This window comes from Nerophis ophidion, linkage group LG09 (assembly GCF_033978795.1).
Source record: "Nerophis ophidion isolate RoL-2023_Sa linkage group LG09, RoL_Noph_v1.0, whole genome shotgun sequence".
Lineage (NCBI taxonomy): Eukaryota > Metazoa > Chordata > Actinopteri > Syngnathiformes > Syngnathidae > Nerophis > Nerophis ophidion.
The window spans coordinates 68,156,748-68,174,446 of record NC_084619.1 but is presented as its reverse complement, the minus strand read 5'-3'; the positions used below and the strand labels follow the sequence as shown (position 1 = coordinate 68,174,446).

Below are 17,699 nucleotides of genomic sequence, written 5' to 3'. Positions count from 1 at the left end.
CATTGTTATTTTATTTTAAAATTCATTAGCCTGTGAAAACGTTAATGTTGATATTTACCTCAGAGGGCTGCAAATGGAAAAGAGGAATTATTTTTATTTATTTTTTTATTGTATTTAATGTACCAATGATGTTTTTTCGTTAGTTTTTTGATGGTTGGTTTTGCATGATTAAGTTATGTAATCGTTGCTTGTTCCATATTCAGTGTTAAAGCAAATCAGTGTAGCAAACTGAGCAATAATGAAGGTTTTATTCATGCACTCTCTCTTGCTACTTCAAGGCTTCAATGTTTAATTTGTTGTTGTTATTTTATTTTCAAATTTATTATTAGCCTGTGGAAAAAGTTTATTTTTGATATGTACCTCAGAAGGCTGCAAATAGAAAAGAGGCATACGATTTTTATTTAAATTTTGTTTGATACGCCATTGACATTTTTAAATTGTTATCATTATTATTATTTTAAACTAGATGTTCCATGTCACTATAAAGTTATATAAGCCTTGCTTGTTCAATATTCAACACAAAACTTGTTTGGGTCCCTATTAATTACCTGGGGGCCACTGGATGCAGGAACTTGGTGCAAAGTGGGTTCACCTTCTATGAATGGCTATCCCCGTATCCCGCCCTAACAACATACTTAGCGATCCTACCGCGAGACTTTCGATGACCCTCTTGTAGGATTGACCCGATGTTCCCCTGGACAAATATATTATGGGCGTACCGTGACCGCGCTTTATCGCCCTCTGAGTTTGCTCATTCAACGAATCAACAGCGTGATGTGTACGGCTCTGACAGAAATATAATAGAGACTGCAAGACATACTTGATCAACAGCCATACAAGTCACACTGACGGTGGCCGTACAAACAACTTTAACACTGCTACAAATATGCGCCACACAGTGAACCCACACCAAACAAGAATGATAAACACATTTCGGCGGAACATCCGCACCGTAACACAACATAAAGACAACAGAACAAATACCCAGAATCCCCTTGCAGACTCTTCCAGGCTGCACCCCCGCTACCACCCAACCCCGCCCACCGCCCCCCTCCGTGCGTCGGTTGAGATGGGCGGGGTTTGGTGGTGGGGGTGTATCTTGTAACACATGGGATTCAGGGTATTTTTTCTGTTGTGTTTATGTTGTGTTACGGTGAAGATGTTCTCCTGAAATGTGTTTGTCATTCTTGTTTGGTGTGGGTTGACAGTGTGGCGCATACACCCTCAGTGTGACCTGTATGGCTGTTGGCTGTTGATCAAGTATGTCTTGCAGTCACCAACGTATATCATTTTACAGAGAAAAATGTTAAATTGTTAGTATGAGCATAAACCTTTAGACAACAGGCTACATATATTTTTCCACTTGAATGTAAAAATACACATAAATATTAAATGATAAATAAATAAATGGGTTGTACTTGTATAGCGCTTTTCTACCTTCAAGGTACTCAAAGCGCTTTGACACTACTTCCACATTTACCCATTCACACACACATTCACACACTGATGGAGGGAGCTGCCATGCAAGGCGCCAACCAGCACCCATCAGGAGCAAGGGTGAAGTGTCTTGCTCAGGACACAACGGACGTGACGAGGTGGGTTTTAGGTGGGATTTGAACCAGGGACCCTCGGGTTGCGCACGGCCACTCTCCCACTGCCCCACGCGTAAAAAAAATAAGATTTACCTTAAAATTACATATAAACTGTTGGATTGTTATTATGGACATAGACTTTTATATAAAAAGTTACATATTTAATTAAAGTTAATTACTGCAATTTTACATGAATTTGACAGTAATTTGAGAAAACAGATAATGTGAAGTGAATTGAATTATGTTTATATAGCGCTTTTCTCTAGTGACTCAAAGCGCTTTACGTAGTGAAACCCAATATCTAAGTTACATTCAAACCAGTGTGGGTGGCACTGGGAGCAGGTGGGTAAAGTGTCTTGCCCAAGGACACAACGGCAGTGACTAGGATGGCGGAAGAGGGAATCGAACCTGCAACCCTCAAGTTGCTGGCACGGCCACTCTACCAACCGAGCTATACATAATGATATGTATAATTAATTTGGTATTTTTCTGTAAAAAAAAAAGGGAAATATACATAGTTTGTCATTACTGGCATATTACTTAAAATAACAGGCGGTTTGTTTATTTACAGATAATGTCTTCAATTCTACAGTTTTAACACCTATTTAAAAAAAAAAAAATACAGTAGACATTTAGATTAGATTAACCATAAAAATAGGATTTTTTTTTTTTTTTACAGTGTATATTTTGTGTCCCACCATGTTAGTGTGAGTCGACAGATGTAGTGCCCACGGCCTCACCTTGCGGTCCTGCATGTGTCCACCTCAGGCTCTGCCCCCCACCACCATGGCTCTCAGCATCTACTGCACCTCCGTCACCGTCTTCTTTGCGCTGGTCAAGCTGGCCAACTACCGGCTGCACGTCTTGTTCGACGAGGGCGAGGCGGTGGTCCGCAGCAGCCTCTCGGACCTCAGCAAGGCCGCTGAGAAGAAGAGCAACGCCTCGGACTCCCGCTTGCCGGCCAACATCAGGTGAAGGAGATGTTTATTATTTTCCTGATGCACAATACTGTACAGAGATCAAATAGATCAATTGGACATTTGCATTGTTCTACGAATCCTTTCTTTTATCAATCAATCAATCAAATTTCATTTACATAGCCCTTAATCACAAGTGTCTCAAAGGGCTGTACAAGCCACAATGACATCCTGGGCTCCGATCCCACATCAGGGCAGGAAAAACGTCAACCCAATGGACACAATGAGAAACCTTTGGAGTCCTTTGCCATAGGCAGGGCGGACCCTATAAAAAACCAAACCCCAAAACTCAAAATTGTGCTCTAGCGCCCCCTAGGAATACAACACAGACAATAACCTAATTTGACCCCCTTAACATGCTTCAAAACTCACCAAATTTGACACACACATCGGGATAGAGGGGCAGACCAACATATTAGGTAACCAAACCCCAAAAATTAAAATTGCGCGCTAGCGCCCCCTAGGAAGAGACAAAAAACAGACTGCTTGTAACTTCCGTTGGGAATGTCGTAGAGACATGAAACAAAAACCTCTATGTAGGTCTGACTTAGACCTACATTTCCAATAAAACACTTCTATAGCAAAAATCAACAGGAAGTTGGCAAAAACCCCTTCAAAACAAAATTTTCGCAAAAAAGTCAATTTTTGCCTCTTTGAACTGAAATTTGACCCCCTTAAAATGCTTCAAAACTCACCAAACTTGGCACACACATCAGGACTGGCAAAATTGCGATCTAGTGAAAAAAACAAACCTTAAAACTCAAAATTGCGCTCTATTGCAATTTTTGAATAAAACAGAAAAAACTGCTCCTAGGAAGAGGAAACAGATCAAACTGCTTGTAACTTCTGGTAGGAATGTCGGACAGACATGAAACAAAAACCTCAATGTAGGTCTCACTTAGACCTACATTTTGATATCAGGCATCTTTCAGTTAAAATAAACAGGAAGTTGGCAATTACCCCTTCAAAATAAAAGTTTTGTAAAAAGCCGTCACCTTTTTCCAGACAAAACTGCTTGTAACTTCTGTTAGGAATGTCGTAGAGACGTGAAACAAAGACCTCTATGTTGGTCTGACTAAGACCAGGGCTTCAGTTGCGGGGGCAGCAGCCAAAGCGGAGCAGCCAAAGGCGGACCCGACCAACGCTGGGACCCCCCCCCCCCCCCCCCCCGGTGTGATTGGTGCTATGGATGTGGAGTGGATTGTTGCGATCTGTGACTCAGATCTTCACATGTTTGTTTTTCCATCTTTGTTTCATTCTCTTCTGACCCACTTACTTCCTGTTTAGTCCGTTACCATGGTTACACATTGATTTCACCTGCTACTCGTTTTCTACACACACCTGGTTCTCCTTGATTACTCCCTATATAAGCTTTCCTCTTTTCTTTGTTCAGTCTGGGTCCATTAATTTGCCTTTGAGCAACAAGTATCGACTGACTTCACGTCTGTATATTCTCGCTAGCATTTCACGCTAAGCCTTTGTTTTATTCCAGCTCTCACGCTGATGAATTGTTTTTCCTTTTTGTGTGCCTTCGTGCCAGTCTTAGTTTCTCTGTTTTCTATTCCTAGCGTTTATGCTAGCGCCTTTGGTTTATTTTGTCTGTTAGCTCCAGTCTTTTTGTTCGTAGCCTGCTTTTGTTAAGTTTAATAAATCATTTAAATTTACCATTGCTGCGTACTTGTCGACACATCCACGGAGGGACAAACCCGGCATTACTGTGCCAACCAGTCCTTACATGGATAACCTCTCCACGAAGGAGAGGGGGGGCAGAGCAGAATAGGAATGACGGCAGATCAACTGGCCTAAAAGGGGGGGTCTATTTAAAGGCTAGAGCAGGGGTCACCAACCTTTTTGAAACCAAGAGCTAATTCTTGGGTACTGATTAATGCGAAGGGCTACCAGATTGATACACACTTAAATAAATTGCTAGAAATAGCCAATTTGCGCAATTTACCTTTAATAAATACATTTTTATATATAATATATATAAAAATGGGTATTTCTGTCTGTCTTTCCGTCGTACATTTTTTTTTCCTTTTACGGAAGGTTTTTTTGTAGAGAATAAATGATGAAAAAAAAACACTTAATTGAACAGTTTAAAAGAGGAGAAAACACGAAAAATTGAAAATTAAATTTTGAACCATAGTTTATCTTCAATTTCGACTCTTTAAAATTCAAAATTCAACCGAAAAAATGAAGAGAAAAACTAGCGAATTCGAATCTCTTTGAAAAAATTAAAAAAATAATTTATGGAACATCATTAGTCATTTTTCCTGATTAAGATTAATTTTTGAATTTTGATGACATGTTTTGAATAGGTTCAAATCCAAATTGCACTTTGTTAGAATATATAACAAATTGGACCAAGCTATATTTCTAACAAAGACAAATCATTATTTCTTCTAGATTTTCCAGAACAAAAATTTTAAAAGAAATTCAGAAGACTTTGAAATAAGATTTAAAATTGATTCTACAGATTTTCTAGATTTGCCAGAATATTTTTTTTTATTTTAATCATAAGTTTGAAGAAATATTTCACAAATATTCTTCTTTGAAAAAACAGAAGCTAAAATGAGGAATTAAATAAAAATGTATTTATTATTCTTTACAATAAAAACAATACATTTACTTGAACATTGGTCTGTTAAATTAGAACAAGTTTTTTCTGCTTTGAGTGTTTCAGAGTTGGACATGTGTTTTACTGAGGTGGCTAACTATGATGCGTGCAGTTTATCAAAGCAACAAACAAACAATCGGAAAATCCCCGTTACTGAGGTGGCTAACCATGATGCGTGCAATTTATCAAAGCAACAAACAAACAATCGGAAAATTCCTGTCATATCAATTCCTAGATATGGTCGTAACTATACTAAATGCACTGGGCATAATAAACACAACATTATTAATATTGCTACTATGGATAATTTGATCAAAAACTCCCTAAAACAGCCCACTACCTATAATATAGGTTTTTTAAACATAAGATCATTGTCTCCTAAAACGTTGTTAGTTAATGATATTATCAGAGACAACAATCTTAACGTCATCGGTCTCAGCGAAACCTGGCTTAAACCAAACGACTTTTTTGCGCTAAATGAGGCATGTCCTCCTAACTTTACACATGCGCATATTGCCCGTCCGCTCAAAAGGGGTGGGGGTGTCGCACTAATATACAACGAAAACTTTAACCTTAGTCCTAACATAAATAATAAATATAAATCGTTTGAGGTGCTTACTATGAGGTCTGTCACACCACTGCCTCTACACCTGGCTGTTATCTACCGCCCCCCAGGGCCCTATTCGGACTTTATCAATGAATTCTCAGAGTTCGTTGCTGATCTAGTGACACACGCCGATAATATAATCATAATGGGGGACTTTAATATCCATATGAATACCCCATCGGACCCACCGTGCGTAGCGCTCCAGACTGTAATTGATAGCTGTGGTCTCACACAAATAATAAATGAACCCACGCATCGCAACGGTAATACGATAGACCTAGTGCTTGTCAGGGGCATCACCGTTTCCAAAGTTACGATACTCCCGTATACGAAAGTATTGTCCGATCATTATCTTATAAAATTCGAGGTTCAGACGCATGTTCGTCAAACTAATAATAATAATAACTGCTATAGCAGCCGCAACATTAATACAGCCACAACGACAACTCTTGCAGACCTACTGCCCTCGGTAATGGCACCATTCCCAAAGTATGTGGGCTCTATTGATAACCTCACTAACAACTTTAACGACGCCCTGCGCGAAACCATTGATAACATAGCACCGCTAAAGTTAAAAAAGGCTCCAAAAAAGCGTACCCCGTGGTTTACAGAAGAAACTAGAGCTCAGAAATTATTATGTAGAAAGCTGGAACGCAAATGGCGCACGACTAAACTTGAGGTGCACCATCAAGCATGGAGTGATGGTTTAATAACTTATAAACGCATGCTTACCTTAGCTAAAGCTAAATATTACTCAAATCTCATCCACCGTAATAAAAACGATCCTAAATTTTTGTTTAGTACGGTAGCATCGCTAACCCAACAAGGGACTCCTTCCAGTAGCTCAACCCACTCAGCTTATGACTTTATGCAATTCTTTAGTAAGAAAATTGAAGTCATTAGAAAGGAGATTAAAGACAATGCGTCCCAGCTACAACGGGGTTCTATTAACACTGCCACGATTGTATATACGGCGGATACTGCCCTCCAAAATAGTTTCTCTCGTTTTGAGGAAATAACATTAGAGGAATTGTTACAACTTGTAAATGGAATAAAACAGACAACATGTTTACTTGACCCTCTTCCTGGGAAACTGATCAAGGAGCTCTTTGTATTATTAGGTCCATCAGTGCTAAATATTATAAACCTATCACTCTCCTCGGGCACTGTTCCCCTAGCATTCAAAAAAGCGGTTATTCATCCTCTTCTTAAAAGACCTAACCTCGATCCTGACCTCATGGTAAATTACCGACCGGTGTCTCACCTTCCCTTTATTTCAAAAATCCTTGAAAAAATTGTTGCGGAGCAGTTAAATGAAAACTTAGCGTCTAACAATCTATGTGAAACCTTTCAATCCGGTTTCAGGGCAAATCACTCCACGGAGACAGCCCTCGCAAAAATGACTAATGATCTATTGCTAACGATGGATTCTGATGCGTCATCTATGTTGCTGCTCCTCGATCTTAGCGCTGCTTTCGATACCGTCGATCATAATATTTTATTAGAACGTATCAAAACACGAATTGGTATGTCAGACTTAGCCCTGTCTTGGTTTAACTCTTATCTTACTGATAGGATGCAGTGTGTCTCCCATAACAATGTGACCTCGGACTACGTTAAGGTAACGTGTGGAGTTCCCCAGGGTTCGGTCCTTGGCCCTGCACTCTTCAGCATCTACATGCTGCCGCTAGGTGACATCATACGCAAATACGGTATTAGCTTTCACTGTTATGCTGATGACACCCAACTCTACATGCCCCTAAAGCTGACCAACACGCCGGATTGTAGTCAGCTGGAGGCGTGTCTTAATGAAATTAAACAATGGATGTCCGCTAACTTTTTGCAACTCAACGCCAAAAAAACGGAAATGCTGATCATCGGTCCTGCTAGACACCGAACTCTATTTAATAATACAACTCTAACATTTGACAACCAAACAATTATACAAGGCGACACGGTAAAGAATCTGGGTATTATCTTCGACCCAACTCTCTCCTTTGAGGCACACATTAAAAGCGTTACTAAAACGGCCTTCTTTCATCTCCGTAACATCGCTAAAATTCGCTCCATTCTGTCCACTAAAGACGCTGAGATCATTATCCATGCGTTTGTTACGTCTCGTCTCGACTACTGTAACGTATTATTTTCGGGTCTCCCCATGTCTAGCATTAAAAGATTACAGTTGGTACAAAATGCGGCTGCTAGACTTTTGACAAGAACAAGAAAGTTTGATCACATTACGCCTATACTGGCTCACCTGCACTGGCTTCCTGTGCACTTAAGATGTGACTTTGAGGTTTTACTACTTACGTATAAAATACTACACGGTCTAGCTCCATCTTATCTTGCCGATTGTATTGTACCATATGTCCCGGCAAGAAATCTGCGTTCAAAGGACTCCGGCTTATTAGTGATTCCCAAAGCCCAAAAAAAGTCTGCGGGCTATAGAGCATTTTCCGTTCGGGCTCCAGTACTCTGGAATGCCCTCCCGGTAACAGTTCGAGATGCCACCTCAGTAGAAGCATTTAAGTCTCACCTTAAAACTCATTTGTATACTCTAGCCTTTAAATAGACTCCCTTTTTAGACCAGTTGATCTGCCGTTTCTTTTCTTTTTCTTCTATGTCCCACTCTCCCGTGTGGAGGGGGTCCGGTCCGATCCGGTGGCCATGTACTGCTCGCCTGTGTATCGGCTGGGGACATCTCTGCGCTGCTGGTCCGCCTCCGCTTGGGATGGTTTCCTGCTGGCTCCGCTGTGAACGGGACTCTCGCTGCTGTGTCTTGGATCCTCTTTGGACTGGACTCTCGCGACTGTGTTGTATCCATTATGGATTGAACTTTCACAGTATCATGTTAGACCCGCTCCACATCCATTGCTTTCCTCCTCTCTAAGGTTCTCATAGTCATTATTGTCACCAATGTCCCACTGGGTGTGAGTTTTCCTTGCCCTTATGTGGGCCTACCGAGGATGTGGTAGTGGTCTGTGCAGCCCTTTGAGACACTAGTGATTTAGGGCTATATAAGTAAACATTGATTGATTGATTTAAATTGTCAGGAAAGAAGAGGAGGGAATTTAAAAGGTAAAAAAGTATATGTGTTTAAAAATCCTAAAATCATTTTTAAGGTTGTATTTTTCTCTAAAATTGTCTTTCCGGAAGTAATAAGAAGCAAAGTAAAAAAAAAAAAAAAAGAATTTATTCAAACAAGTGAAGACCAAGTCTTTGAAATATTTTCTTAGATTTTCAAATTCTATTTAAGTTTTGTCTCTCTTAGAATTAAAAATGTCGAGCAAAGAGAGACCAGCTTGCTAGTAAATACATACAATTTAATAAATAGAGGCAGCTCACTGGTAAGTGCTGCTATTTGAGCTATTTTTAGAACAAACCAGCGGGCGACTCATCTGGTCCTTACGGGCGACCTGATGCCGGCAGGCACCGCGTTGGTGACCCGAGGGCAAAAGTATACAAATGAGTCTTAAGATGGAACTTAAATGCTTCTACTGAGGTAGAATATCTAACTGTTACTGCTAGAACATTCCAGAGTGCTGGAGTCCCAATAGAAAGCACTTTATAACCCGCAGACTTGTTTAGAGCTCTGGGAATCACTAATAAGCCGGAGTTCTTAGAACGCAGATGTGGTATTTTAGGGAGACGTCATGTTTTTGGGAGATATTTTAGTCACTTCCTTATCTGGGCTCATGTGTCTATTTATTCACTCTCCCTTCTGCGTCATCAAGTGAAATAGAAGGCAATTCAGACTGCTTCCTTTCAAAGAGTCAGCACATCTTTGGCAGAGGGGCAATATACCGAGGAAAGTTTGCGAATCTTCAGCTCACCCCTTGATAAAATCAGTCAGTCCTTGATCCTGTAAAATCTTGGAACTGAAGCGTATCATGTTCCCTAATCAGTGTGTTACCCTTCCAAACCTGCCCTGTCGATGTTATTTTGCTTTGCCCCAAAGGAAGAGCAGTACCGTCCCAGACAGCGTTGCCATGACGATGCTGGCTCTCAAACGCCCCAGTTCGGTGATCCAGGTGACTGTGAAGCAGACCGAAACTGACCCGGGCCTTATAGGGGTGGTAAGTACTTGGATACTTGGTAACACAAAGCATTTTGCCGTGTTACGTTTTTAACGGCAATAAAATGTGTTCCATGTCTGTGCAGGAATGTTCCAAATCGGAGGAGGTGAAGGCGGTTGAAGGTAATACTGTCGTCCACCCAAAAATCTACCATGCTAGGAAAACGTTCCATTTAAAACTGCACATATTCTGACATTGTCACTGCTAACTCTCTCGCCAAAGTGCTTCCTAATGTGGGGCTGGGTTGGTTTAATGTATGAGGATCTGACCTTGGACTTGCTTCATGTGTGAAGTAACTGCTTTTATGAACTGGCAGAGGAGAGGCCCGTGAAGAAAGGCCCGGACCCTCCATCCCCAGACGACCTGGCTAACCTCAATCCCGGCAAGGGAACCTTTCAGAGGCCCCCATCCCAATCTGAACGAGAGAAGTCCGGATCTGCTGACGGGAACGCAAAGACAGATGTGGAAATAATGGACAATGCAGAAGAACAGCCCGAGTCCACAGTGCAACCAGAAGACGAAAGAAAGGAGGAGAAAGACTCAGAACAGGACAGAAAAGAGAAAGACAAGGATGAGAGAGAACAAGTATTTGAAGAAACAGTCGATGAAGGTCTCCCGCCTACCACAGGAAGTGAAGATGATAAGGTGAAGGAGACTGAGGGACATAAGGAACCCTCAGATGCCAATAATAACTCAATGGAGAGTCCCCAGGAATGCTCTCTTGATTTCATTGACCACCCAGAAACTGCAGCACAGGTATAGTAGGTCGCCAAGATACATTGAAAACTTCTGTCCCTTCTTACCTTTTGTTTCCTATTCCTTAACTTTCTCTTTCCTACCTTCTGTTACTTGTGTCTTACCATCTCTTACCTATTTCTCACCTTACCGCTTACAACCTTGTCTTGTATCGTCTGTCAGGATGAGTCTGCAGAGGAGACGTACTGCTCGGATGAAATAGAAGTGGTCCTGGTCGACGACTCTAGCCCAGCACCTTTGTCTTCTCACCCGGAGGACACCGTCAAGATCGTCATCACCATGAGTTGCGACTCTCAAACTGCCGTTCAGCTGGAGGAGCGTGTCAAGCAGAGCCTCCGGGAGAACGCACAGGTGAGGTCCGTGGTCAGTCCGAGGGTTTTGAGAGTTTTATTTGCAATTTTGAGTTCTCATAGGATTGATAGATCGTGTAAACATGCGTGTTTGTTAGGCCCAAAAGGATGCAGGAGAATGTCACATCAAGATCCCTGTCATCACCTTCGACTCCCCCGAGGACGAGAAGCTGGAAGTTGAAGACGATGCAGCAGCAGAAGAAGGAGAAGCAGTCGTATCAGAAGACGACAAAACCTCAAGACAGATGGCGAGCCAAAGTGAGGAGTTTTACTTATGCAGAGACACAGTCGCCGCCATGGAGTGTCCCAATCCGGGTCAGGAGCATGGGGGACTGACCTTAACAGATGAGGACACTGGCGGTCCAGAGCAGACCAACGACGACAGCTCGTCTGGGGTTGATGTTCACTCTCACCCAGATGATGCCGGATTGAATACCCTGGTTTCCAGCGTGGATCCGCAAGGTTTCCTGCGTCTTCCGCCTTCTTTGGGCCGCTACGGGCCCGGAGGTCGCACGCACATTCGCGGGCTGAGCATGGACAGCGGGAAAGATGCCGTACTCCTCTCAGACTGCTCCCAGAACACAGTATGTGGCCACTTTACCTGTTTTAATTGTTATGATCCGCTGCACGGATCATAGTCTGTTTGTTTTTTTTCGGGTCACTTGTGTTTTTCCGTTGGTTTTGGACTCCTTTGGTTCCTGTTTGTGCACTTCTCAGTTGGTTACCATAGTTGCGTACTATATTCACCTGCCTCGGTTTTTTTGGGACACACCTGTGTCCAATCCAGAGACTATATTTAAGCCTGCCCTTTTTATCCCTCGTCCTGGGTTCCTTGTTTGCGGTAAGCAACAGTCTGGTTCTGGTTCCAGACTCTGTGCTAAGTGAGCTCCATTGCCACTCCCACTATACGTCGAGGCGCGGATCCCTTGGCGTCGGAATCTCTTTATCTCCCAATCACTGTAACGGTGGAGATTGAAAATCGCCTCGTTGATTGGGAGTGCGAGAGATTCCGATACCAAGGAATCCGCGCCTCGACGTATAGTGGGAGTGGCCATGGAGCTCACTTAGCACAGAGTCTGGAACCAGAACATAAACGCGACTGTAGCTTACCGCAAACAAGGAACCAAGGACGATGGATAAGAAGGGCAGGCTTGAACATAGTCTCTTGATTGGACACAGGTGTGTCCCAAAAAAACCGAGGCAGGTGAATACAATACGTAACTATGGTAACCAACTGAGAAGTGCACAAACAGGAACCGAAGGAGTCCAAAACTAACAGAAAAACTCAAGTGACCCTAAAAAACCCAAACAGACTATGATCCGTGCAGCCGATCATAACATTAATGTCTCCATTTGTGCACTCTGTTACTGTTGAACATGCGGATGGAGGGACATTTTTGGCAAGCAGCTTGTTTTTATTGGAAATTAGCATATTGTAAAAGTAAAATCCATGGATTTTAGAAGCTGTGTACCAGTGGTTAAAATCTTGGTCTTACAGTCCAAATATCAAAGGGATCAGTACTGTACCATTAGTGGGTTTTCTGGCTTCTTTCCATGTCCCAAAAACAAGCAGGTCATTTGGAGACTCCAACTTGTCCATAGGTGGGGATTTAAGTGTGAATGTTTGTTTGTTTACTGTGATTGGTTTAGTTCCATGTACCCGAAAGTGACACGGGACCTGCCACCCTAATAAGGACAAGCGGTATAGAAAATGGATGGATACATAATTACACTAATTTTCCTGGTCATCTATGTGTCAGAGTTAGTTTGTGACGAACCCCAAGATGTAGAGAAGGAGGCAGGCATTCAATCAATCAATCAATGTTTACTTATATAGCCCTAAATCACTAGTGTCTCAAAGGGCTGCACAAACCACTACGACATCCTCGGTAGGCCCACATAAGGGCAAGGAAAACTCACACCCAGTGGGACATCGGTGACAATAATGACCCAGTGCGACGTCGGTGACAATGATGACTATGAGAACCTTGGAGAGGAGGAAATCAATGGATGTCGAGCGGGTCTAACGTGATACTGTGAAAGTTCAATCCATAATGGATCCAACACAGTCGCGAGAGTCCAGTCCAAAGCGGATCCAACACAGCAGCGAGAGTCCCGTTCACAGCGGAGCCAGCAGGAAACCATCCCAAGCGGAGGCGGATCAGCAGCGCAGAGATGTCCCCAGCCGATACACAGGCGAGCAGTACATGACCGCCGGATCGGACCGGACTCCCTCCACAAAGGAGAGTGGGACATAGAAGAAAAAGAAAAGAAACGGCAGATCAAATCACTCCACGGAGACAGCCCTCGCAAAAATGACTAATGATCTATTGCTAACGATGGATTCTGATGCGTCCTCTATGTTGCTACTCCTCGATCTTAGCGCTGCTTTCGATACTGTCGATCATAATATTTTATTAGAACGTATCAAAACACGAATTGGTATGTCAGACTTAGCCCTGTCTTGGTTTAACTCTTATCTTACTGATAGGATGCAGTGTGTCTCCCATAACAATGTGACCTCGGACTACGTTAAGGTAACGTGTGGAGTTCCCCAGGGTTCGGTCCTTGGCCCTGCACTCTTCAGCATCTACATGCTGCCGCTAGGTGACATCATACGCAAATACGGTGTTAGCTTTCACTGTTATGCTGATGACACCCAACTCTACATGCCCCTAAAGCTGACCAACACGCCGGATTGTAGTCAGTTGGAGGCGTGTCTTAATGAAATTAAACAATGGATGTCCGCTAACTTTTTGCAACTCAACGCCCAAAAAACGGAAATGCTGATTATCGGTCCTGCTAGACACCAAACTCTATTTAATAATACAACTCTAACATTTGACAACCAAACAACTAAACAAGGCGACACGGTAAAGAATCTGGGTATTATCTTCGACCCAACTCTCTCCTTTGAGGCACACATTAAAAGCGTTACTAAAACGGCCTTCTTTCATCTCCGCAATATCGCTAAAATTCGCTCCACATTAAATAAGAAAACATAATTTAATGTCTAAAATAAAAGGTACAAACCAGGAACTAGGTGTAGCCAAAACTGAAAACAGGAACCAGCAAGCAGAAAAACTGGAGACAGCTAATGGCTAACAAGAAAACCCGAAACAAAAGAGCAAACTACAAATAGCTAACAGGAACAGCTTACCGCTACGAGGACAAGGACAAATAGTAGCACGACAGGTAGTAGCTGTAACGATGACATCGACACGACACGACAATAATCCAGCACTGACTGGCGGAGAAAACAGGTCTAAATAGTGTCTGGCTGATTGACACCAGGTGTGGCAAGGTGCCAATCAGCCACAGGTGAGGGGACATAGCACTCTGGGAGACAAACAGGAAACGGAACCTGACAGGAACTAAAGACAGGAAACAAAGACCAATGCAGAGGAAAAACTAAGACTTGGACCAAAACTGTCAGGGACAAGCCTGACACTATGACACAAAGCGAGAATGTGGATAATAATAATAATAACTAAGATTTATATCGCGCTTTTCTAAACACTCAAAGCGCTCACAGAGAACTGGGACTCAACATTCATTCACACCTGGTGGTGGTAAGCTACATCAGTAGCCACAGCCGCCCTGGGGTAGACTGACGGAAGCATGGCTGCCAGTTTGCGCCTACGGCCCCTCCGACCAGTGTGAGCGCCACCGGGGCCAAAGGGTGAAGTGTCCTGCCCAAGAACACAACGGCAGCGATTTTTTGGATATCAGTAGGTGGGAAGCGAACCTGCAACCCTCAGATTTCTGGCCGGCCGCTCTACCCACTACGCAAAGCCCCCCCGCCGTTTGTTTAGATAGCTTAGCATTTATCGACCTACATTGGATTGGTTTGAACAATTGTTTTGTGCTAGTTCTGACACTCTGGCTATAGAACCTCCTTTCTCTCTCCCAGTCGACCATGACCACATCCAAGTCAGACCTGGAGGCAAAAGAGGGTCAGATTCCCAACGAATCCAACTTCTTGGAGTTTGTTTCTTTGTTGGAGTCACTCAACACCAGAGGGGTTGGAGACAGTGCTAAGAAAGGAGAGGGGCCGGAGCTCAAAGATGGAGCTGGGGCCTCGATGGAGACGGACAAACAACAATTGGGTCTGTTGCTGCACTTAATTGTACTACTAATCATATCGTCGTACACATTCCATTAACAAACACAATGCTCCCAGAACGCATGGCAGAGAATCCCAGAGCAGATGAACCCAAAGACATCAACCCAGAGGCAAAATCAGACCGACCTAAACCTCCCAGTAGTCTGAAGTCTGTCCTGCCGACACACATTCCCATTGTCTCACCAGAAAGGTACAAACACCTTGAAATACAGAACACACTGCATCAAAGCCTGATTCCTTTTTGCCGCCAGTCCGCAGACGGACAGGGAAAAAGATCCGGACTACGACTCTCTGCCTTCCCAAACGTCCCAGTCAGAAAGCTCCATGCTGCAGGTTATCTGTCGACCGGAGGCTACGAACAAGGAAGAGGCCTACACCTTCCACACTGTGCACCGTAAGATGTAAACTTTAAAACGCACCATTTTCTTTTTAGTGAATCGAAAAAGCGTTCTTCTCAAAGCTGCTTGTTTGTTACCCCAGGAGAAAGACCCCGGAAACTGTACGCCGAGCGAGCCCTCAACCTGCCGCTAGGAGCCGAGCTGATCACTGGCAACATGTGGTAATGCTGCCCACTCGTTATGTTTTAGATTAGATTAGATAGATAGATTAGATAGTACTTTATTTATTCCGTCAGGAGAGTTCCTTCAGGAAAATTACAATTTTCAGCACAATCCCATTCAAGATCAGACAAACATTACAGGGAGACAGAACAGGATGTTGACAAACCTTTTAGAACCTTCAACGCAGATCATTTCCGTCTGCGTAGACCAGGGGTCACCAACCTTTTTGAAAGCAAGAGCTACTTCTTGGGTACTGATTAATGCGAAGGGCTACCAGTTTGATACACACTTCAATAAATTGCCAGAAATAGCCAATTTGCTCGATTTACCTTTTATGAATAAATCTATATATATATATATATAAAAATAAATGGGTATTTCTGTCCGTCATTCCGTGGTACATTTTTTTTCCTTTTACGGAAGGTTTTTTGTAGAGAATAAATGATTAAAAAAACACTTAATTGAACGGTTTAAAAGAGGAGAAAACAGGGAAAAAATGAAAATTAAATTTTGAAACATAGTTTATCTTCAATTTTGACTCTTTAAAATTCAAAATTTAACCAGAAAAAATTAAGAGGAAAAACTATTTAGACTTAAGGGATATCATTAGTCATTTTTCCTGATTAAGATTATTTTCGAATTTTGATGACATGTTTTAAATAGGTTAAAATCCAATCTGCACTTTGTTAGAATATATAACAAATTGGACCAAGCTATATTTCTAACAGGCCCTGCGATGAGGTGGCGACTTGTCCAGGGTGTAAAAACGCCTTCCGCCCAATTGTAGCTGAGATAGGCACCAGCGCCCCCCCCCCCGTGACCCCAAAGGAAATAAGCGGTAGAAAATGGATGGGTGGATGGATATATTTCTAACAAAGACAAATCATTATTTCTTCTATATCTTGCCGAACAAAAATTATAAAAGAAATTCAAAAGACTTTGAAATAAGATTTAAATTTGATTCTACAGATTTTCTAGATTTGCCGGAATATTTTTTTTAAATTTTAATCATAATAACTTTAAAGAAATATTCCACAAATATTCGTTGTCAAAAAAACAGAAGCTAAAATGAAAAATTAAATAAATAAATGATAAATGGGTTGTACTTGTATAGCGCTTTTCTACCTTCAAGGTACTCAAAGCGCTTCGACACTACTTCCACATTCACCCATTCACACACACATTCACACACTGATGGAGGGAGCTGCCATGCAAGGCGCCAACCAGCACCCATCAGGAGCAAGGGTGAAGTGTCTTGCTCAGGACACAACGGATGTGACGAGGTTGGTACTAGGTGGGATTTGAACTAGGGACCCTCGGGTTGCGCACGGCCACTCTCCCACTGCGCCTATTCTTTACAATAAAAAAACAAATTATTTACTTGAACATTGATTTAAATTGTCAGGAAAGAAGAGGAAGGTAAAAATATATATGTGTTTAAAAATCCTAAAATAATTTTTACGGTTGTATTTTTTCTCTAAAATTGTCTTTCTGAAAGTTATAAGAAGCAAAGTAAAAAAAACAAATGAATTTATTTAAACAAGTGAAGACCAAGTATTTGAAATATTTTTGTCTCTCTTAGAATTAAAAATGTTGAGCAAAGCGAGACCAGCTTGCTAGTAAATAAATACAATTTAAAAAATAGAGGCGGCTCACTGGTAAGTGCTGCTATTTGAGCTATTTTTAGAACAGGCCAGCGGGCGACTCATCTGGTCCTTACGGGCACGGCGTTGGTGACCCCTGACGTAGACTAAGCAGACCCCACTTTTCTTGTGATTGTGTGTTTAGTGACCTTCTGTCGACGTCTTCCAACTCGGAGTGCCAGGACAGCCTGGCTGGTGGCCATGGCGACTGTCCTTTCCAACGACGCATCATTCCTTCGCACCGACTTCGGCCGCGAAGGACGCACCCTGAGATCTTTCAGGTGATCATATTCTGTCCAAACTTGGATCCTTCATCTTTGTATTTATGACAGGTATGCCTTTGAAAACAAGGAATTTTGAAGTTTGGGTCAGGTCCATGGTCACTTCCACACAAT

The 17,699-nt window shown here is 42.4% G+C and overlaps 1 protein-coding gene across 2 annotated transcripts in view; it reads left to right on the top strand.

The window, feature by feature from the left end:
- Positions 1-17,699, top strand: part of pcnx2 (pecanex 2) — a 78,437-nt gene that overhangs the window by 3,094 nt on the left and 57,644 nt on the right. For both annotated transcript variants that reach the window (XM_061911647.1, XM_061911646.1), the window contains exons 2-12: positions 2,361-2,563; positions 9,752-9,869; positions 9,955-9,991; positions 10,186-10,625; positions 10,788-10,976; positions 11,074-11,559; positions 14,889-15,084; positions 15,159-15,291; positions 15,353-15,495; positions 15,582-15,660; positions 17,450-17,585. In XM_061911647.1, the coding sequence (XP_061767631.1) occupies positions 2,361-2,563; positions 9,752-9,869; positions 9,955-9,991; positions 10,186-10,625; positions 10,788-10,976; positions 11,074-11,559; positions 14,889-15,084; positions 15,159-15,291; positions 15,353-15,495; positions 15,582-15,660; positions 17,450-17,585 (2,160 nt within the window). The remainder of the gene's footprint in view (positions 1-2,360; positions 2,564-9,751; positions 9,870-9,954; positions 9,992-10,185; positions 10,626-10,787; positions 10,977-11,073; positions 11,560-14,888; positions 15,085-15,158; positions 15,292-15,352; positions 15,496-15,581; positions 15,661-17,449; positions 17,586-17,699) is intronic.